Here is an 18,069-nt window from a genome sequence, read left to right on the forward strand (position 1 = left end):
CCCACCCACAGGCTGCGGGCGCGCCTGGGGGTGGGGGCGGCGGCCCCCCCCCCCCCCCCCCGTCCCCCAGACTAAACTTCAAAGTTCATTCATGAAGTCTTTCTCCAGATCCAAACCTGTGTCAAGAAGACGGCGACAAAAACCTGAAGGAATTGAACTTTGATTCCCAGCGCCTGGCAGCGTTCCTGCGCTGGGCCTCACAGGTGTGCTGCGGACAACAGACGGTCAGTACTGTGAGTCAGTGACACTTCACTGATCTTAGGTCTGTTTTCACGATGTCCCCGAAGGTCGTGGTCATCCTGTTAGAAGACGACGAAGCTGAGAGGACATCCCTGAGGAACCTCCAATCACAGAGCCCCAAACTGTCCTTCAGTGATGGGGGTGTACAGCTCAACACCCAGCTGCCTTTTCTTTGTGGTAAACAGAAGACGTGAAACAGAGAGGAGCAGATCTGGACGCACAGCCGACCCACGTCAGCGTTTCCTCTGTCTTGACACAGGTCGTCCAGTCAGTCTGGTCCAGTTCTCCCAGGTCCAGAGACACATCATGATGTCGCTCCACCTGCCCACAGCCCAACCCACTGACGCACATCTGGACAGCTGCACCGTCATCTGCGTCTGGAACATCTGGGAGCCGTCCAGACCTCAGAAGGTCCTTGTGTATGAATCTGAGGTGAGTTCACACAAACGTGAAGAAGAAGAAGAGGAGGAGGAGGTGATGATGATGGGTGGAGGGTCAGGAAACCAACGTTGTTTCCCAGCACCAATCACTCTGTCTTTGTAGTCCAGGCGTCCTCATGTCTTCTGTCCTCATGTCTCCAGGTGCAGTGCTGCTGCTTCAGTCCAGGGAAGCCCTGGTTGGTCTGTGCAGGGACCTCAGTGGGTTCTCTGCTCCTGTGGGACCTGAGAGAACCTGCTGCCAACCACCACCGTCTGAGGATGGAGGACCAGGACTGGACCTTCAGACAGCCGACCTTCTCCACTGGTACACGCTTGTACACTGTGATGAGAAACTGTGTGTGTGTGTCTGTGGATCAAAGCCCTGGTTCACAGAACCTCAGGTCCAGATAGAATCAGAGGGAAACAGATACTACTACTACACTACTACTATACTACTACACTACTACTGTACTACTACTGTACTACTGTACTACTACTGTACTACTGTACTACTACTGTACTACTACTACTGTACTACTACTGTACTACTGTACTACTACTGTACTACTACTATACTACTACTGTACTACTACTGTACTACTGTACTACTACTGTACTACTACTACTGTACTACTACACTACTACCGTACTACTACTACACTACTACTACACTACTACTATACTAATACACAACTACTGTACTACTACTATACTACACTACTACTGTACTACTACACTATTACTGTACTACTACTACACTACTACTATACTACTACACTACTACTACACTACTACTGCACTACTACTGTACTACTACTACTGTACTACTACTGTACTACTACTATACTACACTACTACTATACTAATACACAACTACTGTACTACTACTATACTACACTACTACTATACTAATACACAACTACTGTACTACTACTATACTACTACTGTACTACTACTACTGTACTACTACTGCACTACTACTGTACTACTACTACTGTACTACTACTATACTACACTACTACTGTACTACTACACTACTGCTGTACTACTACTGTACTGCTACACTACTACTGTACTACTACTATACTACTACACTACTACTACACTACTACTATACTAATACACAACTACTGTACTACTACTATACTACACTACTACTGTACTACTACTACTGTACTACTACTATACTACTACACTACTACTACACTACTACACTACTACTGTACTACTACACTACTACCGTACTACTACTACACTACTACTGCACTACTACTGTACTACTACTACTGTACTACTACACTACTGCTGTACTACTACTGTACTGCTACACTACTACTGTACTACTACTACTGTACTACTACTATACTACTACTGTACTACTACTACACTACTACTATACTAATACACAACTACTGTACTACTACTATACTACTACTGTACTACTACTATACTACTACTGTACTACTACTACTGTACTACTACACTACTGCTGTACTACTACTGTACTGCTACACTACTACTGTACTACTACTACTACTATTGTATTTGATCATTGTGGACGTTTCATCACCTGGTCCTGAAGTGAACTTCCTGTCTCTCCCACATCTTTGTTGTTGTTCTCTTGACTCTGGTGACCTGAAGTTACCTTCCTCTCACTTCCTGCCGTCGTCACTTCCTGCGGTGGTTCTTCATCACCTCAGGACTGTGATGTCACTGCAGCACTGACACCTCCTCTCCCCTCCTCCCACAGACGCAGTGATGGCTGGTTCAGGACATTTGTCAACTGTGGTATCGTTAGAAGTGGCCCCCACCACTGCAGTGGGGGCCCTGGGGTCAGAGGTCACCCTGCTGTCATCTGAGGAAGGTGTGGGAGAGTATATGAATGTTTGGTCTTCAGCATCACTTGGTGTGAGTCCTCCTCCTCCTCACCTGTGGTGTTTCTTCCTCCAGACTCAGAGTCGGGGGGGTCCTTCCAGCTGACCTCCTTGGACCAAACAGGACTTCTGAATTTCTGGGTAGGTCGGATCTAGAGCCTGATTTAAGATTGAACTTCATTCATCCCTCACTGAGGAGATGGTTGGTAGAGGGTGAACCAAAGACCACCAAAGATTTAACCTTAACCTTCCATCATTACTCTCTCCTGCAGGTGGTGCTGGAACTCCCCAAAGCTAACGACTCAGGCTCCTCCACAGACCTAGGTCAACTAGAGCGTGCACTCTTCATGTTCTCTGTAGAACGCTGCTCTGTCTTCACCTTTGACCTTCTCCCCTCTCCCCCTCCCCTCCCTCGCAGGACTGCGGCCTGGAGGCAGAGTGAAGTTACTCCACAGCTCCTCCCTCCACACGGCTGAGAGGTGAGACTGATAAGTGCTCCTCCCTCCCTGCCTCCCTCCCTCCCTCCATGCCTCACCTCTGCTCTCTGTGGTTCTGTCTCCCAGAGATGCAGTGAGAACAGGACCTTCACAGAACCTCCACCTGAAGTTTCTGCCCTCTGACTCCAACCACTTCTTCATCGGCACCAACATGGTGAGAACAGAGTGACTGCAGAACACTTCCTGTGAGCTCCACACTGTAACTCCACCCTCTGTGATTCTGGTCCAAGGGTTTGGTCCGACATGGAACCAGTCACGGACTGAAGGCATCTCCCCAGGTTTACAGGTTCCAGGAGGCTGGGGTCCGACCGGTGGAAGTCACTTCCATACACTTTTCTCCCTTCAGACCTGATTTGTTCCTGGTGAGGGATTCATATTTTCAAGTCATAAACCAAAAGTCAGAATGAACAGCTTTAATAATCACCTTGATTTATTTGTCAACATGGCTATTAATCGTGAATAATTGTGATTAATCGGAATAAAGATGTGATGGTTTGACTGCCTTAGACCCTGACGGTCACCAGTCCAACCCTGATCTTCATGTAAGACATGAAGACACGAAGGTTGAGGTTGAACTTTGACCCCACTCTGGGGACCCACCCAGGTCTGGGATACAACCCACTAATCTTTGGGTGTGTACCAAGTGAGCTCCAGCCCACCCTGACCTCAGCTACATGCTTTAGCATAGCCAAACTTCTTCTGCAGCGCCCCCTTCTTGTAGCTAGGGACATTGTAAAGGCCCCACATGGTGAGCAGTTGAACTGAACTTATTTCAGACACTAACATTCTTCTTCAAGTGGACAAAGAAAACAAGTATTAAAGTTTACCAGCATACCGGCGCCCCCTTGAGGGTGTGAGCCCTGAACTAACAGCTTTTTGTTGCAGGTGGGATGTTCTGATGGTTGCATCAGGCTCCATGCAGTGAGTCAGGAGCAGCCTGTGTCACAGTGGAGGTCCAGTACGGCAGGACAGGCCGTGGTGTCACTGCACTGGGCTCAAACCAGAGCCACGCTCTTCTGTGTCCTAGACTCCGCCTCCATCCTCTACATATGGGACCTAATGAGAGACGACACGGAGCCTGTGATCACAGAGCGACTGTCTGCAGACAGGTAACACACACACACACACACACACACTGGTCACTTGATTCTGGGATACCAGTTGTTTCCTCCTGTTTCCAGGGTGACCGCCATGACTGTGTTTGGAGACTCAGGACCACAGAGCACGTACTCAGGCCTGGCTCTGGTGGAGCAGTCAGGAAACATAGTACTGCAGTACTTCAGCAGAAACTGGAGCGTGTCTACTCCTGCAGAGGAGGAGAAGCTGCAGAGCATGATGGGAGAAGTTTGGTAGGATTCAGTGAGGAGACAACAGTGTGTTCAGGTTTCATACTTCACTTTGACCAGCAAAAAACGACTGAAACATTTTCTCCATGAAAAGACAGTTCAGACACAGTAATCCTGTTTATATGAAGACGTCCACATTGTTGTGATCTTTGTTTGTTGAATAATAAACTATATTTAACTATATTCACAAATGATATGTCGTCTTTAATCCTCCTTATTTATACATTTAACTTTGAACCAAAGTGACCGACAAAGAGAGGAGACGAGGGCGTGAGGGAAGAGGAGGTGCTTCCTGAAGAGACCACAGACCCCCTCTTCTGGCTACATTCATGAACTGCAATGGTACCAATTTAATATGAAGCTCTGTTTTATTCAGTGACATCTGTAGTGGGAGGGGCCTGCTCCATCTGTCCTCAGTCTGAACACCATCAACGTCTGGGTTTAACACAACCAAATGTGGTTAACCCATCACCACAGTCAGCAGGGGGCAGCAGTGTGCGAGGACGTTGCCTTGCTCAGAGCACCTCAGTGGTAACTTGGCAGCTGGTGGACTTGAACCTGAGACCCTTAACCACCAAGCCACCACTGCCCCTGTTGGTAACAACCAACATTTTTAGTTGCATACTGCCACCTAGTGTACTAGAGTGTGTATTCTCATGGTATGACCAGTGACGATAACGCAGCCTACTCCTCGTATGTAGTTTTGTAATTAGTGAAGTCAGTGAGCGAAGCTAAATAAATGTCACCTTTGGTCTGGGTTTCTAGAAAATCACTGTTTACTCAATTTGGATTGAAACGATTTAAGGAAATGCAAGAAAACACTGGGTGGAAATACTCACTCAGTCGTAGTATTTGTATTTGTATCAATAAAAGGTGAATCTGACGTAATTCTCTGGAAGTTTCCAACGATCACCGTCATAAAATCCATCCTTTGTGGTTGAAGCTGAGGTTTCTGAGCAGCAGCAGCAGCAGCAGCAGCAGCAGCAGCAGCAGCAGCAGCAGCAGCAGCGTCTCGTTGCCTAGTAACAACAGAACAAAGACACTTTGTATTTTTTGTCCTCATGACGACAGAAGACATGACTGCGGTGAGTTGAAGTCTGTGGACGATAAACAACTAAATTGTTATTCATTTCTGGTGTGTGTGTTTGTTTGTTTGTTTTTGATCCTGTGATGTTCCAGGTGCAGTGGGCTGACCTGTCTGACCTCCTCCAAGGATCAGTCAAGGTCAAAAAGGTCAAGGCTGTAAGAACCAGACAAACCCAGAAGGAAGCTTTTCATCGTTACATGGACTTGATATATGGTCCACTCCCACAAACTGAAGTGAGGACTGTCTCTGTATGTCACTTTCACAAACTGAAGTGAGGACTGTCTCTGTCTGTCACTTTACCGTCTATCCATCCATCCATCCATCCATCCGTCCGTCCATCCATCCATCCATCCATGTCCCTGTTGTCAACTGTTTTCCAGATTGACTTGGAGAACATTTTTGACCTGGACACTGTTAGATTAAGTAATCTACCATGTGACCCAGGACCATGTGCCCCAGTACCATGTGACCCAGGACCATGTGACCTGCATCCCTTGAAAGAGGGAGTGTGCTCTAACCCTAAACTCATCTTCCCTGGGATTTTACAGAAACATCAGGTATAAATGTCAAATGAAATGTTCCGGTGACTGACCGACCAGTGCTGTCATAATAAGTTTGGTCCTAACAACAGGAGACAGCGCCCCCAGTGGCCATCAAACCTGAGACACAGATCAAAGTGGAGCCACGGCGTGTCAGGATCATCACACCTGGACAGGTACAAATGTGTGAAAGACACAAAAACATGTGAGACGAGACAAGAAGCAGCAGGTCACGAGTGTCCAACTGTGTCTTCTACAGTCTCCAGTCAACCAACCAAAACCACAAACCCCCCTTCCTGCCTCTCCACCTCCTTCTCTTCCCTCTCCTCCTCCACCTCCAAAAACGTCAACACCACTGCCACCTGGGAAACCCACATCAGATCTGCCCTCGTTCCTCAAACAGTTTGCAGACGCCCCCTGGTTTATGGACCTGTTCCCTGATGAAGTGGTGACCTAAAGAGCGGGGGGTTTGGGGAGGGGGGGTATTTTGGGGACTGTAATGTCAGGATTGTTTCCAGTTCTCACCTTGTGTGTCTGCTGTCCAGAGCGTCCTCAGCAGCTGGAGTCCAGAGGAGTTTTCCCAGCTCCTCCTCCTCCGTGGCCTCCACAGCTGCAGCAGCACTTCATCCACACTGAAGCTCTTTGCTGCTCTGAAGACTCTGCACAGACAAGGACTTCTGCAGAAATCAGACAGACTTCACTCGGGCCTCGTGGACCTGGTGCCTAAACTTGTACGACCATATATGGTACTGTAGGTCCAACATGGAAGACACAACATGGACCATCTCTCAGACGTACATAAAGAGTTTCTGTGCCTGTTTCAGTCCTCCGTGGAGAAGACTGTTGTGGTCCAACTGTTGGATCTGTTGACGCTTCTGACGTCCGTCACTGATGACCTGATAAAAAACCTTCTCACTCTTCTTGCCTTCAAAAATCTGGATCTCTGGTGATGTTTTCTGGATTCTCAGAGTTCTTGTAACGTTCTGACGTGTGCTGTGGTTTTAACTTCCTGTTCTTCACGTAGGGAACCAGTGGTGGAGAGGTTGGTCGGGTTAGGTGTCGACGAGGCAGATCGGTGGCTGTGGCCCGAGTTGGACACATGGCACCTGCAGCCAGAGGAGCAGACGGACAAGTGGGAGGTCCTCCAGGTCAGAGCAGACCATTGGCTGCAGAGGTGGCGTTCTAAATATGAGGTAACACCACCATAACACCTGGAAAGATACACCGTCGTCCAGGTTGTTTCTAGGGCCTACTTTACTACAACAACTGTCAGATTATACACCCACAAACACATAGCATATGTCTGGCCTGTTCAAATAGTGGCTCCAGGGTCCCATGAGGGCCCGGCACAACATCCTTCTGGTCCATTCTGTGGTCACATGAGAAAAGGTCGGACAAATGGACAAAAAGTGTTTGTGAGGAATCAAATGTTTCTACAGTAGAACGGGTGCTAGACTCTCTGTAGCTTAGCAACATGCTACCACAATGTGGGTCAAGAAGTGTTAGCATTTCACCTTCACGTTCTCCCTCAAATCATGAGATAAAATCTTCATCCAAACAGTCAGTTTAATCCTGCATAAATACCAGATTATTATGATCATTCTACCAGATTACAGTTGAACCTGAGTTTGTCGGGGTCAGGGTCAGGGTCAGGGTCAGGGTCATGTCGTCCTTCTGTGGTTGGTTCGTGGTACATGTGGTACGCCTCTGTCCATGTTGTGAACTTTTCCCACTCTTTTCTGGTGTCATCAGGAACACATCAGCTGTCTGCACCTCAGAAGGACGACCTCTAACCCTGTGGACGTCCTGAACTATTTCTGTAGCTTGCAAAAGGAGGAGGAGGGGCTGAAGACTCAACCTGCTGCCCCTACTGGTGGAAAATATGCCACACTCCTGCCACCAAACCAGCGGTGAGTGAGAGACCGAGACAGAACAAACTTCATTCTCCACCTTTGGAGAGATCAAAAAAAAAAAAAACCTAAAAAATCAAATAAACAGAGTTAGACGAACACTTGACGAGAGATCGATGGGAAAATCATTTAGAAACGACTTGACAGGGTTCAATAAGTTAGTTCAATAAGAGAATCAAACACACTACTACTGACACCAAGGAATTACCGACATTGAAGAATGAATTTAGAGACGTTTGATTGGCCGAGTGGAAAGACCTAAACATGGAGCGACATCTAAACATCTAAACGGAGACCGTTTTTCTGGAGACAAAAATTTTACTTTAATTTTGGAAAAAAATTAAAAATAACAAAATATCAAAGCATGATAATTCAACAACATGATCTCTTGTTACATGTTGAGCCAGAAAACACACACACACACACACGGTGTGTATCATTTTGTTGTTGTGTGTTGCAGCTCTGAAACAATCCTCCGTGTGGGAGAGGGCTGCAGCAGAACCAGGACGCGGCCATTACCAGGTGACTGTTCAGACTGGTGTGAGCACCAGAGCACCAGAAGGTTCTGTTCAACACTTTCTTGTCTTTCCAGGAACACTGCTGCCTCCTCTACCAAACCGCCCCTCCCTCACACACTTTCCAAACTTCATCTCCCTGCCCTTGTCTCGACTCACCCTCCGTCCCTTCCACACCCCCTCAGACCAGGACTGGGAGAAGGTCTCAGCTCGTCGTCACTTCTGTCCACAGCAGTCACACGTGGACTACTACAGATGATTCCACTCTGGTAACTCTACGTCCTGGTGGTGGTGACTTCTATACACGCCTGTAGTAGAGGCTGGAAGAACCTGGTAGTTCAATGTCTGCAGTGAAAACTCCTTCAGACTTTTGGTGCTGTTTACGGTTTAGGAAAATGAAGCTGAACTGCAGGTGAAAAGTCTAATGTAACAGTAACATTTCTGCAGCAAATGTGTGACTAAAGAAAGATGTAGTAAAGAATTGATGAAAATTTAAAAAAAAAATCAAAATGTTATCTGTTTCTAATCAAATTAGAGCATTTAGAGAAATTTATTTGAATTTCCTTTCAGAATTTTTTTGCCAAAATTCAAATTTTTGGTTAGATGATAAAACACGATGAAATTGTTTTTAAAATATTTTTCAAAATTTGATCTTTTCTGTATGTTTCTCATTAGAGGATTTTAAGACTTTGAGACTTTTATGATAAAAATTTAAGAAAAAAATAAATCAAAAATGTATCTTGGCTGTTTGTTTCTCATCAAATTAGAACTTCCTCTATATTTAATACCATCATAATATACTTTCATCATTTTCAAATCACGTGCACGTTGAATCCAGCTGTAGTTTTGATTTGATCACAGTCGGAGCTACAACAAGTCTAGGTTATTGTACAGGAATGAAGTGGATTTCATTAAACTATAATTAAAACCACACACTTATTTCTGACTGTGGTTCTGCCCTACGTCACTGAAACGTTAGCTATCAGGACGGATGCTAAGCTAACGAAAATAATCGATATCATGAAGGCACAGTTTTCTTAACGAAGATTTTAACCGAACAATAAACATAACGTTTTGGAAACATGTGAAAGCACAGATTCTCTGCTCACCGCCACACGTTCGTTTGACGTGGAAGTTTCCAGAAGGACAGCTCTGTCCACCGGGGCAGTCCGATGATAACGTTTTTGACTCGTTTGTATTTGAAAACAAAGTTTCTGAGTCTGAGAAAAGGTCACGGACTTCCATCACTTCCTGACTCCTCTGATCCACCGAGCTCTCTGCTCGACAATCCTTAACCTCCGTTCATTGTTCGGCTCCGGTCATCGTCCAATGACAGGACAGAGTCTGTGTCTTCATCAATGTCCTCTGACGACATTCACATGGTGGGAAATCTGCACACACACACAAACGCCCACGCAGTTTTCTTTCAGTTAACGCAGATTGTTTTTCTCTGCAAATAAAGTGAAGTAAAATACCTGAGGCAAAATGTACTTGAGTAAAAGTAAAATCACCTTTTCCCAAAACTACTTTAAATTACTCACAAAAACGACTCAATTGCAGCGACGTGAGTAAATGTAATCCGTTACTTTCCACCTGTGGTAATTACTTCCTGAGGAACAAGCACTGCTATGATATGTTGGAAAGATGATTGATCCAGCATCACTCTATGGTCATAGTACAGCGCCCCCTGGCTGCCGCTCTGATCCAGTGTTAATCCTTGAGCGGTTTCACAGATGCCTTGAATACAGAAAGTAACCAATAAAGTAAAAATGATAGTTAAAGTTTAAACACTGCCAGACAACAACAAGTGGACGGACGGTGGAATTACATTATACAAACAAATGCATTTGAATTTTTTTCCGATCAATTGATACGAATAACGTGTAACTTTGGACGTTCCTAATTAATAAACTGGAAATGTTGACGCTTGAGAGAAAGGTGTCAGCACCCTCTCTCTCTCACCCTCCCTCTCTTACCCTCCCTCCCTCTCTTACCCTCTCTCTCTCACCCTCGCTCTCTCTCACCCTCCCTCTCTCACCCTCTCTCTCTTACCCTCCCTCTCTCTCCCCCTCCCTCTCTTACCCTCCCTGTCTCACCCTCCCTCTCTCACCCTCCCTCTCTTACCCTCCCTCTCTCACCCTCTCTCTCTTACCCTCCCTCCCTCTCTTACCCTCCCTGTCTCACCCTCCCTCTCTCACCCTCTCTCTCTTACCCTCCCTCCCTCTCTTACCCTCTCTCTCTCACCCTCCCTCAGAGTCATTTGAAATGCCAGGCCCCTGATTCCAAACTCTCTTCTATTTTAAATTAATCATTGGGGGGGTGTAGGTGGGAGTGGAGGGGGGGGGCTTTTAATGCATTTGGGAGGAGAAGGAAAAGGAGGAGGTGGTGGAGGGTGGAGATGGGGGAGGAGCGCTTTGGACTCATCTGAATCACAGATTAGAGAAAAATCAACCATCCATGATTCATGACATGTTTCCTGCCTCAGGGACGGCAACGGGATCCTGGCAACGGGATCCTAGCAACGGGATCCTGGCAACGGGATCCTGGCAACGGGATCCTAGCAACAGCAACAACTCGCTGGTGCCACAGCAGCCAATCACAAACTTTGATTCTAACTGAAATGTGGAGGAGCTGAAGTTCAACGTGTCCTGACGACTGACAGATGAACCAGGTCAGAGAGAGCTCCTCCTCCTGGAGGGAAGAAGAACAACAGTCTTCAGTCAAACGACCGCCACACAGTAGTACTGCAGTACTGTGAGTTAGTCCCACTGCCACAAAAGAAACCAACCACAGGAGAAACCAACCGCAGCCCCCCCTAGCCCCCCCCCACATGCTGTAGCGCTCGTGCTAATTCTATAGAAAACAAAGTGATTCAAAAACAAACAGGAGATTTTTTTTAAAGCGTTTATTCACAGACATCTGTGAAAATCTACATTCATCTCCACCAGTGTCAACAAGTTGTCGGGGACCAATCAGACGCAGGTGTTTCGGAGGAATCACTCTGCGTCTCCGTGACGACGACGCAGAAGAAGCAGCTTCTCTGCTTCTTTGTTCTTTGTCCCCACGGGGTAAAAAGACCCTGCGTTCAGCCTGACCTTGACTCCGCCCCCCACAGTGGAAGTGCAGTGAAGGACAAATCAAGCTGTCTCACACACGCCCTCTGGTGGTGAAAAGTCCAAACACGGGATTAATTACAGGATCAGAACGAATGCTGCACCTCAGCCACCAGGGGGTGGGGGCAAGAAGACGGTGGGGGCAAGAAAACGGTGGGCCAAGAAGACGGTGGGGCAAGAAGACGGTGGTGTCTCTGCTGTTTTAAACTCTGCACTGCAGCCAACAGACAGAGAAGACAGTGAGGACGTCAGGCCTCTGCAGTAATGCCACTATGACCAGTATGGCTGTGTGTGTGTGTGTACAGGTGTGTGTGTGTGTGTGTGTGTGCAGGTGTGTGTGTGTCTTTATGGGGGTGTTTAATAAAAGCCCAGTCCACCAAATCGTGGGCAGAGTCGAGGAGCTCTCTTCTTCTTGGACTCTGCTTCTTTGGACCAGTGTTTCTTCCTCTTGGTGTCGGTGTGAGCTGTGACAGAACAGAAGAAACAGAACATTTACATATAGGATGTTGTGTTTTTTTGGGGGGGTGGGGGGCTCGGTGGAGGGGGGTATTCAGACCTCGGGTCGGTCCCAGGCACTGCAGGCCGTGCGCCTCCTCCTCTTCCAAAGGGTTCTGGGCGGAGCTCCTCAGGTAGCGTTGGTGAAGACCGAAGCCTGGAAACATGTTCTGTCTGCGGTGACGGACCTCCTCCTGGGGGGGGTCTTCACCTGCCACGTCTGTGAAGGGGCGGGGGTGAGGGTGGGGCAGAGCAGAGAGGGATGAATCACAGCTAAAACCCCACTAAATCTTTATATTTTCTCCCCCAGCAGCGCCTCCATGGAGGAGCAGCGTCTCAGCAGCTTTGTCCCACATATGCATGTGTATCAATGGTGTCCAACATATGGCACGCCGGCCAGAACTGGTCGGTTAGAAAGTTCAATTTCACCTGTAGGAAGTAGTTACTCGTTAAATCCTTAACATTAGCTGTAATTATTAAATTGTTTTAACACATGTTCTGGAGTGAACCGTCTCTGTGGGTCAGTACAGGTCAGTACAGGTCAGTACACCAACTAGTAGTATTCATACTAATACAGTATTGATGTAGAATTTTAGAGCAGTATTTTTGTAGAGAAGTATTTCATTTGGTTTGAAGGTTCTTGATGCGACCCTAACCTCACTGGTCTCCACTGGTCTCCACTGGTCTCAGCAGGACCAGGTGGCGACATTTAATTCCAATCACTTCCTTTTGTCAGAAACACTTTTTGAAGCTTGTTGAGGTCAAAGCTGAGATTTCTTTAATTTAAAGGTTACTTTAACATCAAACCTGAATCTTTTTTATTATTAAAAAAATCCAACAAAAAGTTGAGAAGGACAGCAGTGACCCCTGGTGGAAGAACAACTAATCCCATGGGGCGTGTGTGTGGATCCTGAAGTTAAAGCAGAACGGTTGGAGATCTCAAGGTTGTGGAGTTCTTTTAGCTTCAGGGAACATGGTTACCATGGTGACAAGGATCTTATTAAGTCACATGACCCATCATCAGGTTAATTCATTTCAACAAAAACAATATCAAAGATAATAATGAGATCTTATCAGGCTCATATGAAGGCGTTTCATTTTCTGGATCAAGGACTTCATTTGAAAAGTGAACGCAGCCCCGGTCCTGGACGCAGCCCATCCCACTATTTGAGAAGTACTGTCTAGGGGCATTACCCGTAAATTAACATCGTGTGAGTTGCTTTGCTGCCACCTACTGGGTCTGCTTGACATTTGTTAATGTTTGATCTGAAGGCCGTCTGTCAACAGAAAGTCCTGTATAAAGGAGTGAGAACCAAACCATATGTGGCCTTCACTGTGACACTTTAACCTGGGGGGGGGGGGGGGGGGCACAGTTACTGTGAAGTGGTTTCTATCAATAAATGATGCATTTTTTGCAAGAAGACGTAAACCTCTGAGGTCCAGGGTGTCAGAGGTCAACACTGAGGAGACGCTGGTCCAGACAGAGATATTAGCATGATTCTGATTGGCTGAAGTGCAGAACCAGTCTGACCAGTCTTACTTCTACTAGTTCTACTGTAGCTCATCGTTTCCCTGAGACGTTTTTGTATGTATAAACAGTGCCCCCTAGTGACCAAGGTAGGAACCTACATTAAATACTCAGAGATTCAAATGTATACAATGACAATAAAGACTATTCAATTCTATATATATGTACAGATGTAGAGAAATACCAAAACTACATACTTTTGCAATAACCAGCCATTTTTAAGGGTGATCCAGGAGAGGGCGCAATTCGTTAATTACAAAAGTTGCGTGTTTGTCATTTTCTTGGATCGAGACTGAGCAGAGACTTTGAATTGACATTAATGTCAAGAACATTGTTTACCGTAGTAATACTCAGGGTGAGTACTCCGAGGTACAGAGTACTTCACTTTAAGGAGAGGGATTTTTACTGATGTTTGCTGACATCTAGTGTTAAATGGAGACTAACAGTACTGTGCTGGTACTGACTTCCTGTCATATGCACCGAGTCTTGTGTAAATAAATCTTCCCCGACCACATTCCTCTGTCTGTAGACACAAACTGACCTCTGACCCCAACAGTCGTTCACAACAGTCACAGTCCGTCCTTGCTAATGTTCCAGACTGGTTTTCAAACTCACAGCTGTTTCTCAGTGTTGTATTTTCTCCACTTTATCCCAGACTTCCTGTGAAACACCGACCTGTTGGTTTCACCTCAGTGTAGTAGAGTAGTAGTAGAGTTCAGAGTACTACGTGGGCCTGCAGGACATGTACTACCATCAGTTCCACACTCACCTGCTCTGTGAATGTGACGTTGTGGCAGCTCCATGTCAAGAAGCCAGCACACTCAAAATATCTTGACAAGTGCAATGCAACAACAAAGACTGAGGCCAGTAACTCAGCTGTGGTTTGAAGGTCCTGAAGACACACTGTTCAGGACAACAGTCACGGCAGAACAGCCACAACACAGAGACACCGTCACAACAAAAAAGGAGGAAAGCTCCGGTCTCTCCTGTAAAAATGTTTTTCACCTAAGAAATCATGAAGTTGTGACGCTGTAGGATTCACTGACACAACAGAAGTTCAACGGACAAACAGTCGGAATTAGAACGACAACAGTTGGTCTGGAGTTTGACTCTGTTCTGGGGAAAAAGAATAGGAATGGTTGGAGCTAGCACAGATAGCATAGCATTAATAGCCTGTCTATTCAAACAGCGGCCTGAGGGCCATATGCAGCCCAGACACAACCTCACAGTGGGCCAGTCACAGTGGGCCAGTCACAGTGGCCCAGTCACAGTGGCCCAGTCACAGTGGCCCAGTCACAGTGGCCCAGTCACAGTGGCCCAGTCACAGTGGGGCAGTCACTGTGGCCCAGTCACAGTGGCCCAGTCACAGTGGTCCAGTCTCAGTGGCCCAGTCACAGTGGCCCAGTCACAGTGGCCCAGTCACAGTGGGCCAGTCACAGTGGCCCAGTCACAGTGGTTCAGTCTGTGGCCCAGTCTCAGTGGCCCAGTCTCAGTGGCCCAGTCTCAGTCTACTGTTACCATTGTTGACTACTTGTTAGTTCTTACTGGTAGTGATGTCATATCCTGTCCTACAGACACTGGTCAGTGACCTTGGCGGCTGTGTCCACCTCACAGGAGGAGCCAACACAGAACGACCAGTTACTGGACACAGTGAGCTGTGATGTCACTGGTCAACATCCCATAGTGAACATTAGTGGGTTAGAATGATGCAGTGAGGGAGTGATGGGTGAGGGAGGGGGGAGAAGCACAGGCTCAGTGGGGGCTTTTATTTTTAATCAATTAAAGCAGATGATGAATGTGATCAGGTGCAGGTGCACACACACACACACACACACACACACACCAGGTGACTGTGGAAAATCACTGCCACGACCTTGACCAAAACCATGTTTCTTTATTTAGTTTTTCTTATTTTGTGAGTGTGTGTGAGTGTGTGTGAGTGTGTGTGAGTGTGTGTGAGTGTGTGTTTGCTGCTTCTGTCAATCATCAACATCGTGCAACACAAACAAACAAATGATGCAAACAGTAAAGATAAAAACTAAAAGAAAAAACAATGCACATTAGAATTAATTTATTAATCATTTATCACTCATTACACACACACACACACACACACACGTGGGCGTGGTAAAGGCTAACAGGTTAGCAGGGTGAGGCTGGAGTTAAATCAGTGGTCATTCTATTGTTAAAAGAGAAAAAAAAACCCTGTGGTCCAGTGGAGCTACAGTCCTCCTGCGTTAACTTGGGGTTAACGCGGCGTTAACGTGGCGTTAACGTGGCGTTAACTCTCTGTTCTAGAAGTTTCTGCCACAGACACACACCCAACTACAGACACACATACAGGAGATAACAGCACTAACACAGCTGTGTGCCCGTGTCCACAGTACAATTCACTTGTTGGAGTAATCAAAGACATGTTGACCCCCCCTGACCCCATCACCCCCCCGCTCCCCCCTATAATACCAATGGAATAAATACAAATAGACAAAGACTGTCCCAGCTCCACTGTCTGTCCTGAAGATAAGACAAAATAAAAAGAGAACATTGTTCTTCTGGAATGAAACACAGAAAGACAAAGGAGTGACTGTGGGTCACCTGGTCACAGACTGTGGGTCACCTGGTCACGGGTCACCTGGTCACACAGACTGTGGGTCACCTGGTCACAGACTGTGGGTCACCTGGTCACAGACTGCGGGTCACCTGGTCACAGACTGTGTGGGTTTTGGTTCGTTGGGTCTGAGTATTGTATAAATCAGGTGGAGTGTCATTTACTTGTTATCCAGTTGGAGGTGCTGCTCCTTACCATTGACTGTTAGAGATTTTAACTGACCGTCTTCTTCCACCTCAACTCGCTCCTGACCGTTCTCCACGATTCTGTGGGAAATAAACATGAAAACATTCAGCGACTCCACTGATCCACTGAATCACTGATCCAGACTTTTTTTTTTATAATTTTTTGTTGTTGTTGTTGTTAAAACAGTCATTTCATCAAAACTAAAGAATCAATAAATGAATTGATTTAAGAATGAATCAACACTCAGATTAGTTACTACCGTTTGGTTGTAATTTTCCTGCCGTTGACAAACTTGGTGGAGGTGGACACCGATCTGAAGTTGCCTGATGCTCCTCCGCCGCTGCCGAAAGACGATGAGGAGAAGGAGGTGAAGCCTCCTCCTCCCCCGCTCATGTCTCCAAAGGAGCCAAAACCTTTAAAGGAAGTAGAAGAACCTTAGACCAGGAACAGCTCTGTGATGGTCCATCATGGATCTCAAGCAGCTAAAAATGTGTGTGTGTGTGTGTGTGTGTGTTTCAGCACCTGAGTCAAACCCTGAGAAACCAGCCCCAAAAGATGGGAAGCCCCCGAAACCAAAGACTGAACCCCCCATTCTGTTCCGGCTCGGACCCCTCTGACGACTGCGACTTCCTCCAAAATGAAAATCATTAAACGGGTCGTCAGCTGTGGACGAACAGAGAAGAGAATCAGTGATGTTGACCTGCACCTGACCCCTCCTTCATCAAAGACCACCGCAGCTGGATCAACGTTGGCCTTAAAAATAAAGTTAGACAAACATGAATGTGTGGCTCAGAAATGCTGTAAAAACTGAGTGAAGGGGGAGAGTGAAGGGGGAGAGTGAAGGGGAGAGTGAAGGGGGAGAGTGAAGGGGGACAGCAGACTGGACTGCAGTACTGGATGAAGTTCAACTGTTGGTGTCCTCTGAAAACTCTGAGGACACGAGTCCAACTGTGTCCTGCCCATCTGGGTCACTGCAGCTGGATCTGTGGCCTACTTTATACCAGAACCAGGCTGTGGCCAGAACGGGGGAGAGAAGAGGGGAGAGAGGTGATGTCTGGGAAAACAGTGTGGAAGAATGTGTGTGAGGAAGGACACCTGCTGACCAAACACCTGGACAGACATGACTGTGGTAGTCAAAGACAAACTGAGGAAACTCCCCAGGAAAGAACCATCCATCCACCCAACTATCCATCCACCCACCCATCCATCCATCCATCCATCCCCCCATCCACCCATCCATCCATCCATCCACCCACCCATCCATCCACCCACCCATCCATCCACCCACCCATCCATCCACCCATCCACCTAGATGCTCTAACTCTGAACCACAGAAGTGGACTTTCTTTGGTCCAGTCTGTTCCAGGACTCCTGGACGAGGACACACATGCGCTCAGTTGTTATTACGTCTGCCTTGTTTTAATACGGACGCTATTTCTGAAAGCATTCCAGCAGAGTGAGGTCGACGCTCACATCCATCCGACCTCCGCCTGCGTCTGGACTCCATATTTAGAGCTAGACAGGGTGAAATGCCTTCCCATCAGACACTACAACCAGACAACTACAACCAGACAACTACAGCCAGACAACTACAGCCAGACAACTACAGCCAGACAACTACAGCCAGACAACTACAGCCAGACAACTACAACCAGACACTACAACCAGACACACACACACAGCCAACATCACAAAACACCAGACAACTACAG

General features: G+C 46.9%; 2 protein-coding genes and 1 long non-coding RNA gene across 4 annotated transcripts in view; 1 reads left to right on the forward strand and 2 right to left on the reverse strand.

Annotated features, from left to right (window-relative positions):
- dync2i1 (dynein 2 intermediate chain 1) overlaps positions 1–4,930 on the forward strand; it is an 8,581-nt gene extending 3,651 nt beyond the window's left edge. The window contains exons 12-23 of one of the 2 annotated variants that reach the window (XM_025054467.1): positions 109–203; positions 288–417; positions 500–672; positions 822–984; positions 2,410–2,523; positions 2,610–2,674; positions 2,806–2,857; positions 2,952–3,012; positions 3,097–3,184; positions 3,261–3,392; positions 3,916–4,139; positions 4,212–4,930. In XM_025054467.1, coding sequence (XP_024910235.1) covers positions 109–203; positions 288–417; positions 500–672; positions 822–984; positions 2,410–2,523; positions 2,610–2,674; positions 2,806–2,857; positions 2,952–3,012; positions 3,097–3,184; positions 3,261–3,392; positions 3,916–4,139; positions 4,212–4,383 — 1,469 coding nt within the window. In that variant the 3' untranslated portion in view covers positions 4,384–4,930. The remainder of the gene's footprint in view (positions 1–108; positions 204–287; positions 418–499; positions 673–821; positions 985–2,409; positions 2,524–2,609; positions 2,675–2,805; positions 2,858–2,951; positions 3,013–3,096; positions 3,185–3,260; positions 3,393–3,915; positions 4,140–4,211) is intronic. The other variant, XM_025054468.1, reaches the window with a different exon arrangement.
- On the reverse strand, positions 868–2,865 carry LOC112486834 (uncharacterized). Its single transcript, XR_003049371.1, has 3 exons — positions 2,589–2,865; positions 2,230–2,514; positions 868–999 (listed from the first exon to the last, which is right to left on the reverse strand). It is a non-coding gene; the product is annotated as an uncharacterized LOC112486834 (long non-coding RNA).
- Positions 4,931–16,193: 11,263 nt separating the features above from the next.
- dnajb6b (DnaJ heat shock protein family (Hsp40) member B6b) overlaps positions 16,194–18,069 on the reverse strand; it is a 6,638-nt gene continuing 4,762 nt past the window's right edge. The window contains 3 exon segments of the mRNA XM_008308375.3: positions 16,194–16,437; positions 16,617–16,770; positions 16,880–17,020. Coding sequence (XP_008306597.1) covers positions 16,332–16,437; positions 16,617–16,770; positions 16,880–17,020 — 401 coding nt within the window. The 3' untranslated portion in view covers positions 16,194–16,331.

The sequence above is a fragment of the Cynoglossus semilaevis genome, chromosome 3, assembly GCF_000523025.1.
Source record: "Cynoglossus semilaevis isolate Cse_v1.0 chromosome 3, Cse_v1.0, whole genome shotgun sequence".
NCBI lineage: Eukaryota > Metazoa > Chordata > Actinopteri > Pleuronectiformes > Cynoglossidae > Cynoglossus > Cynoglossus semilaevis.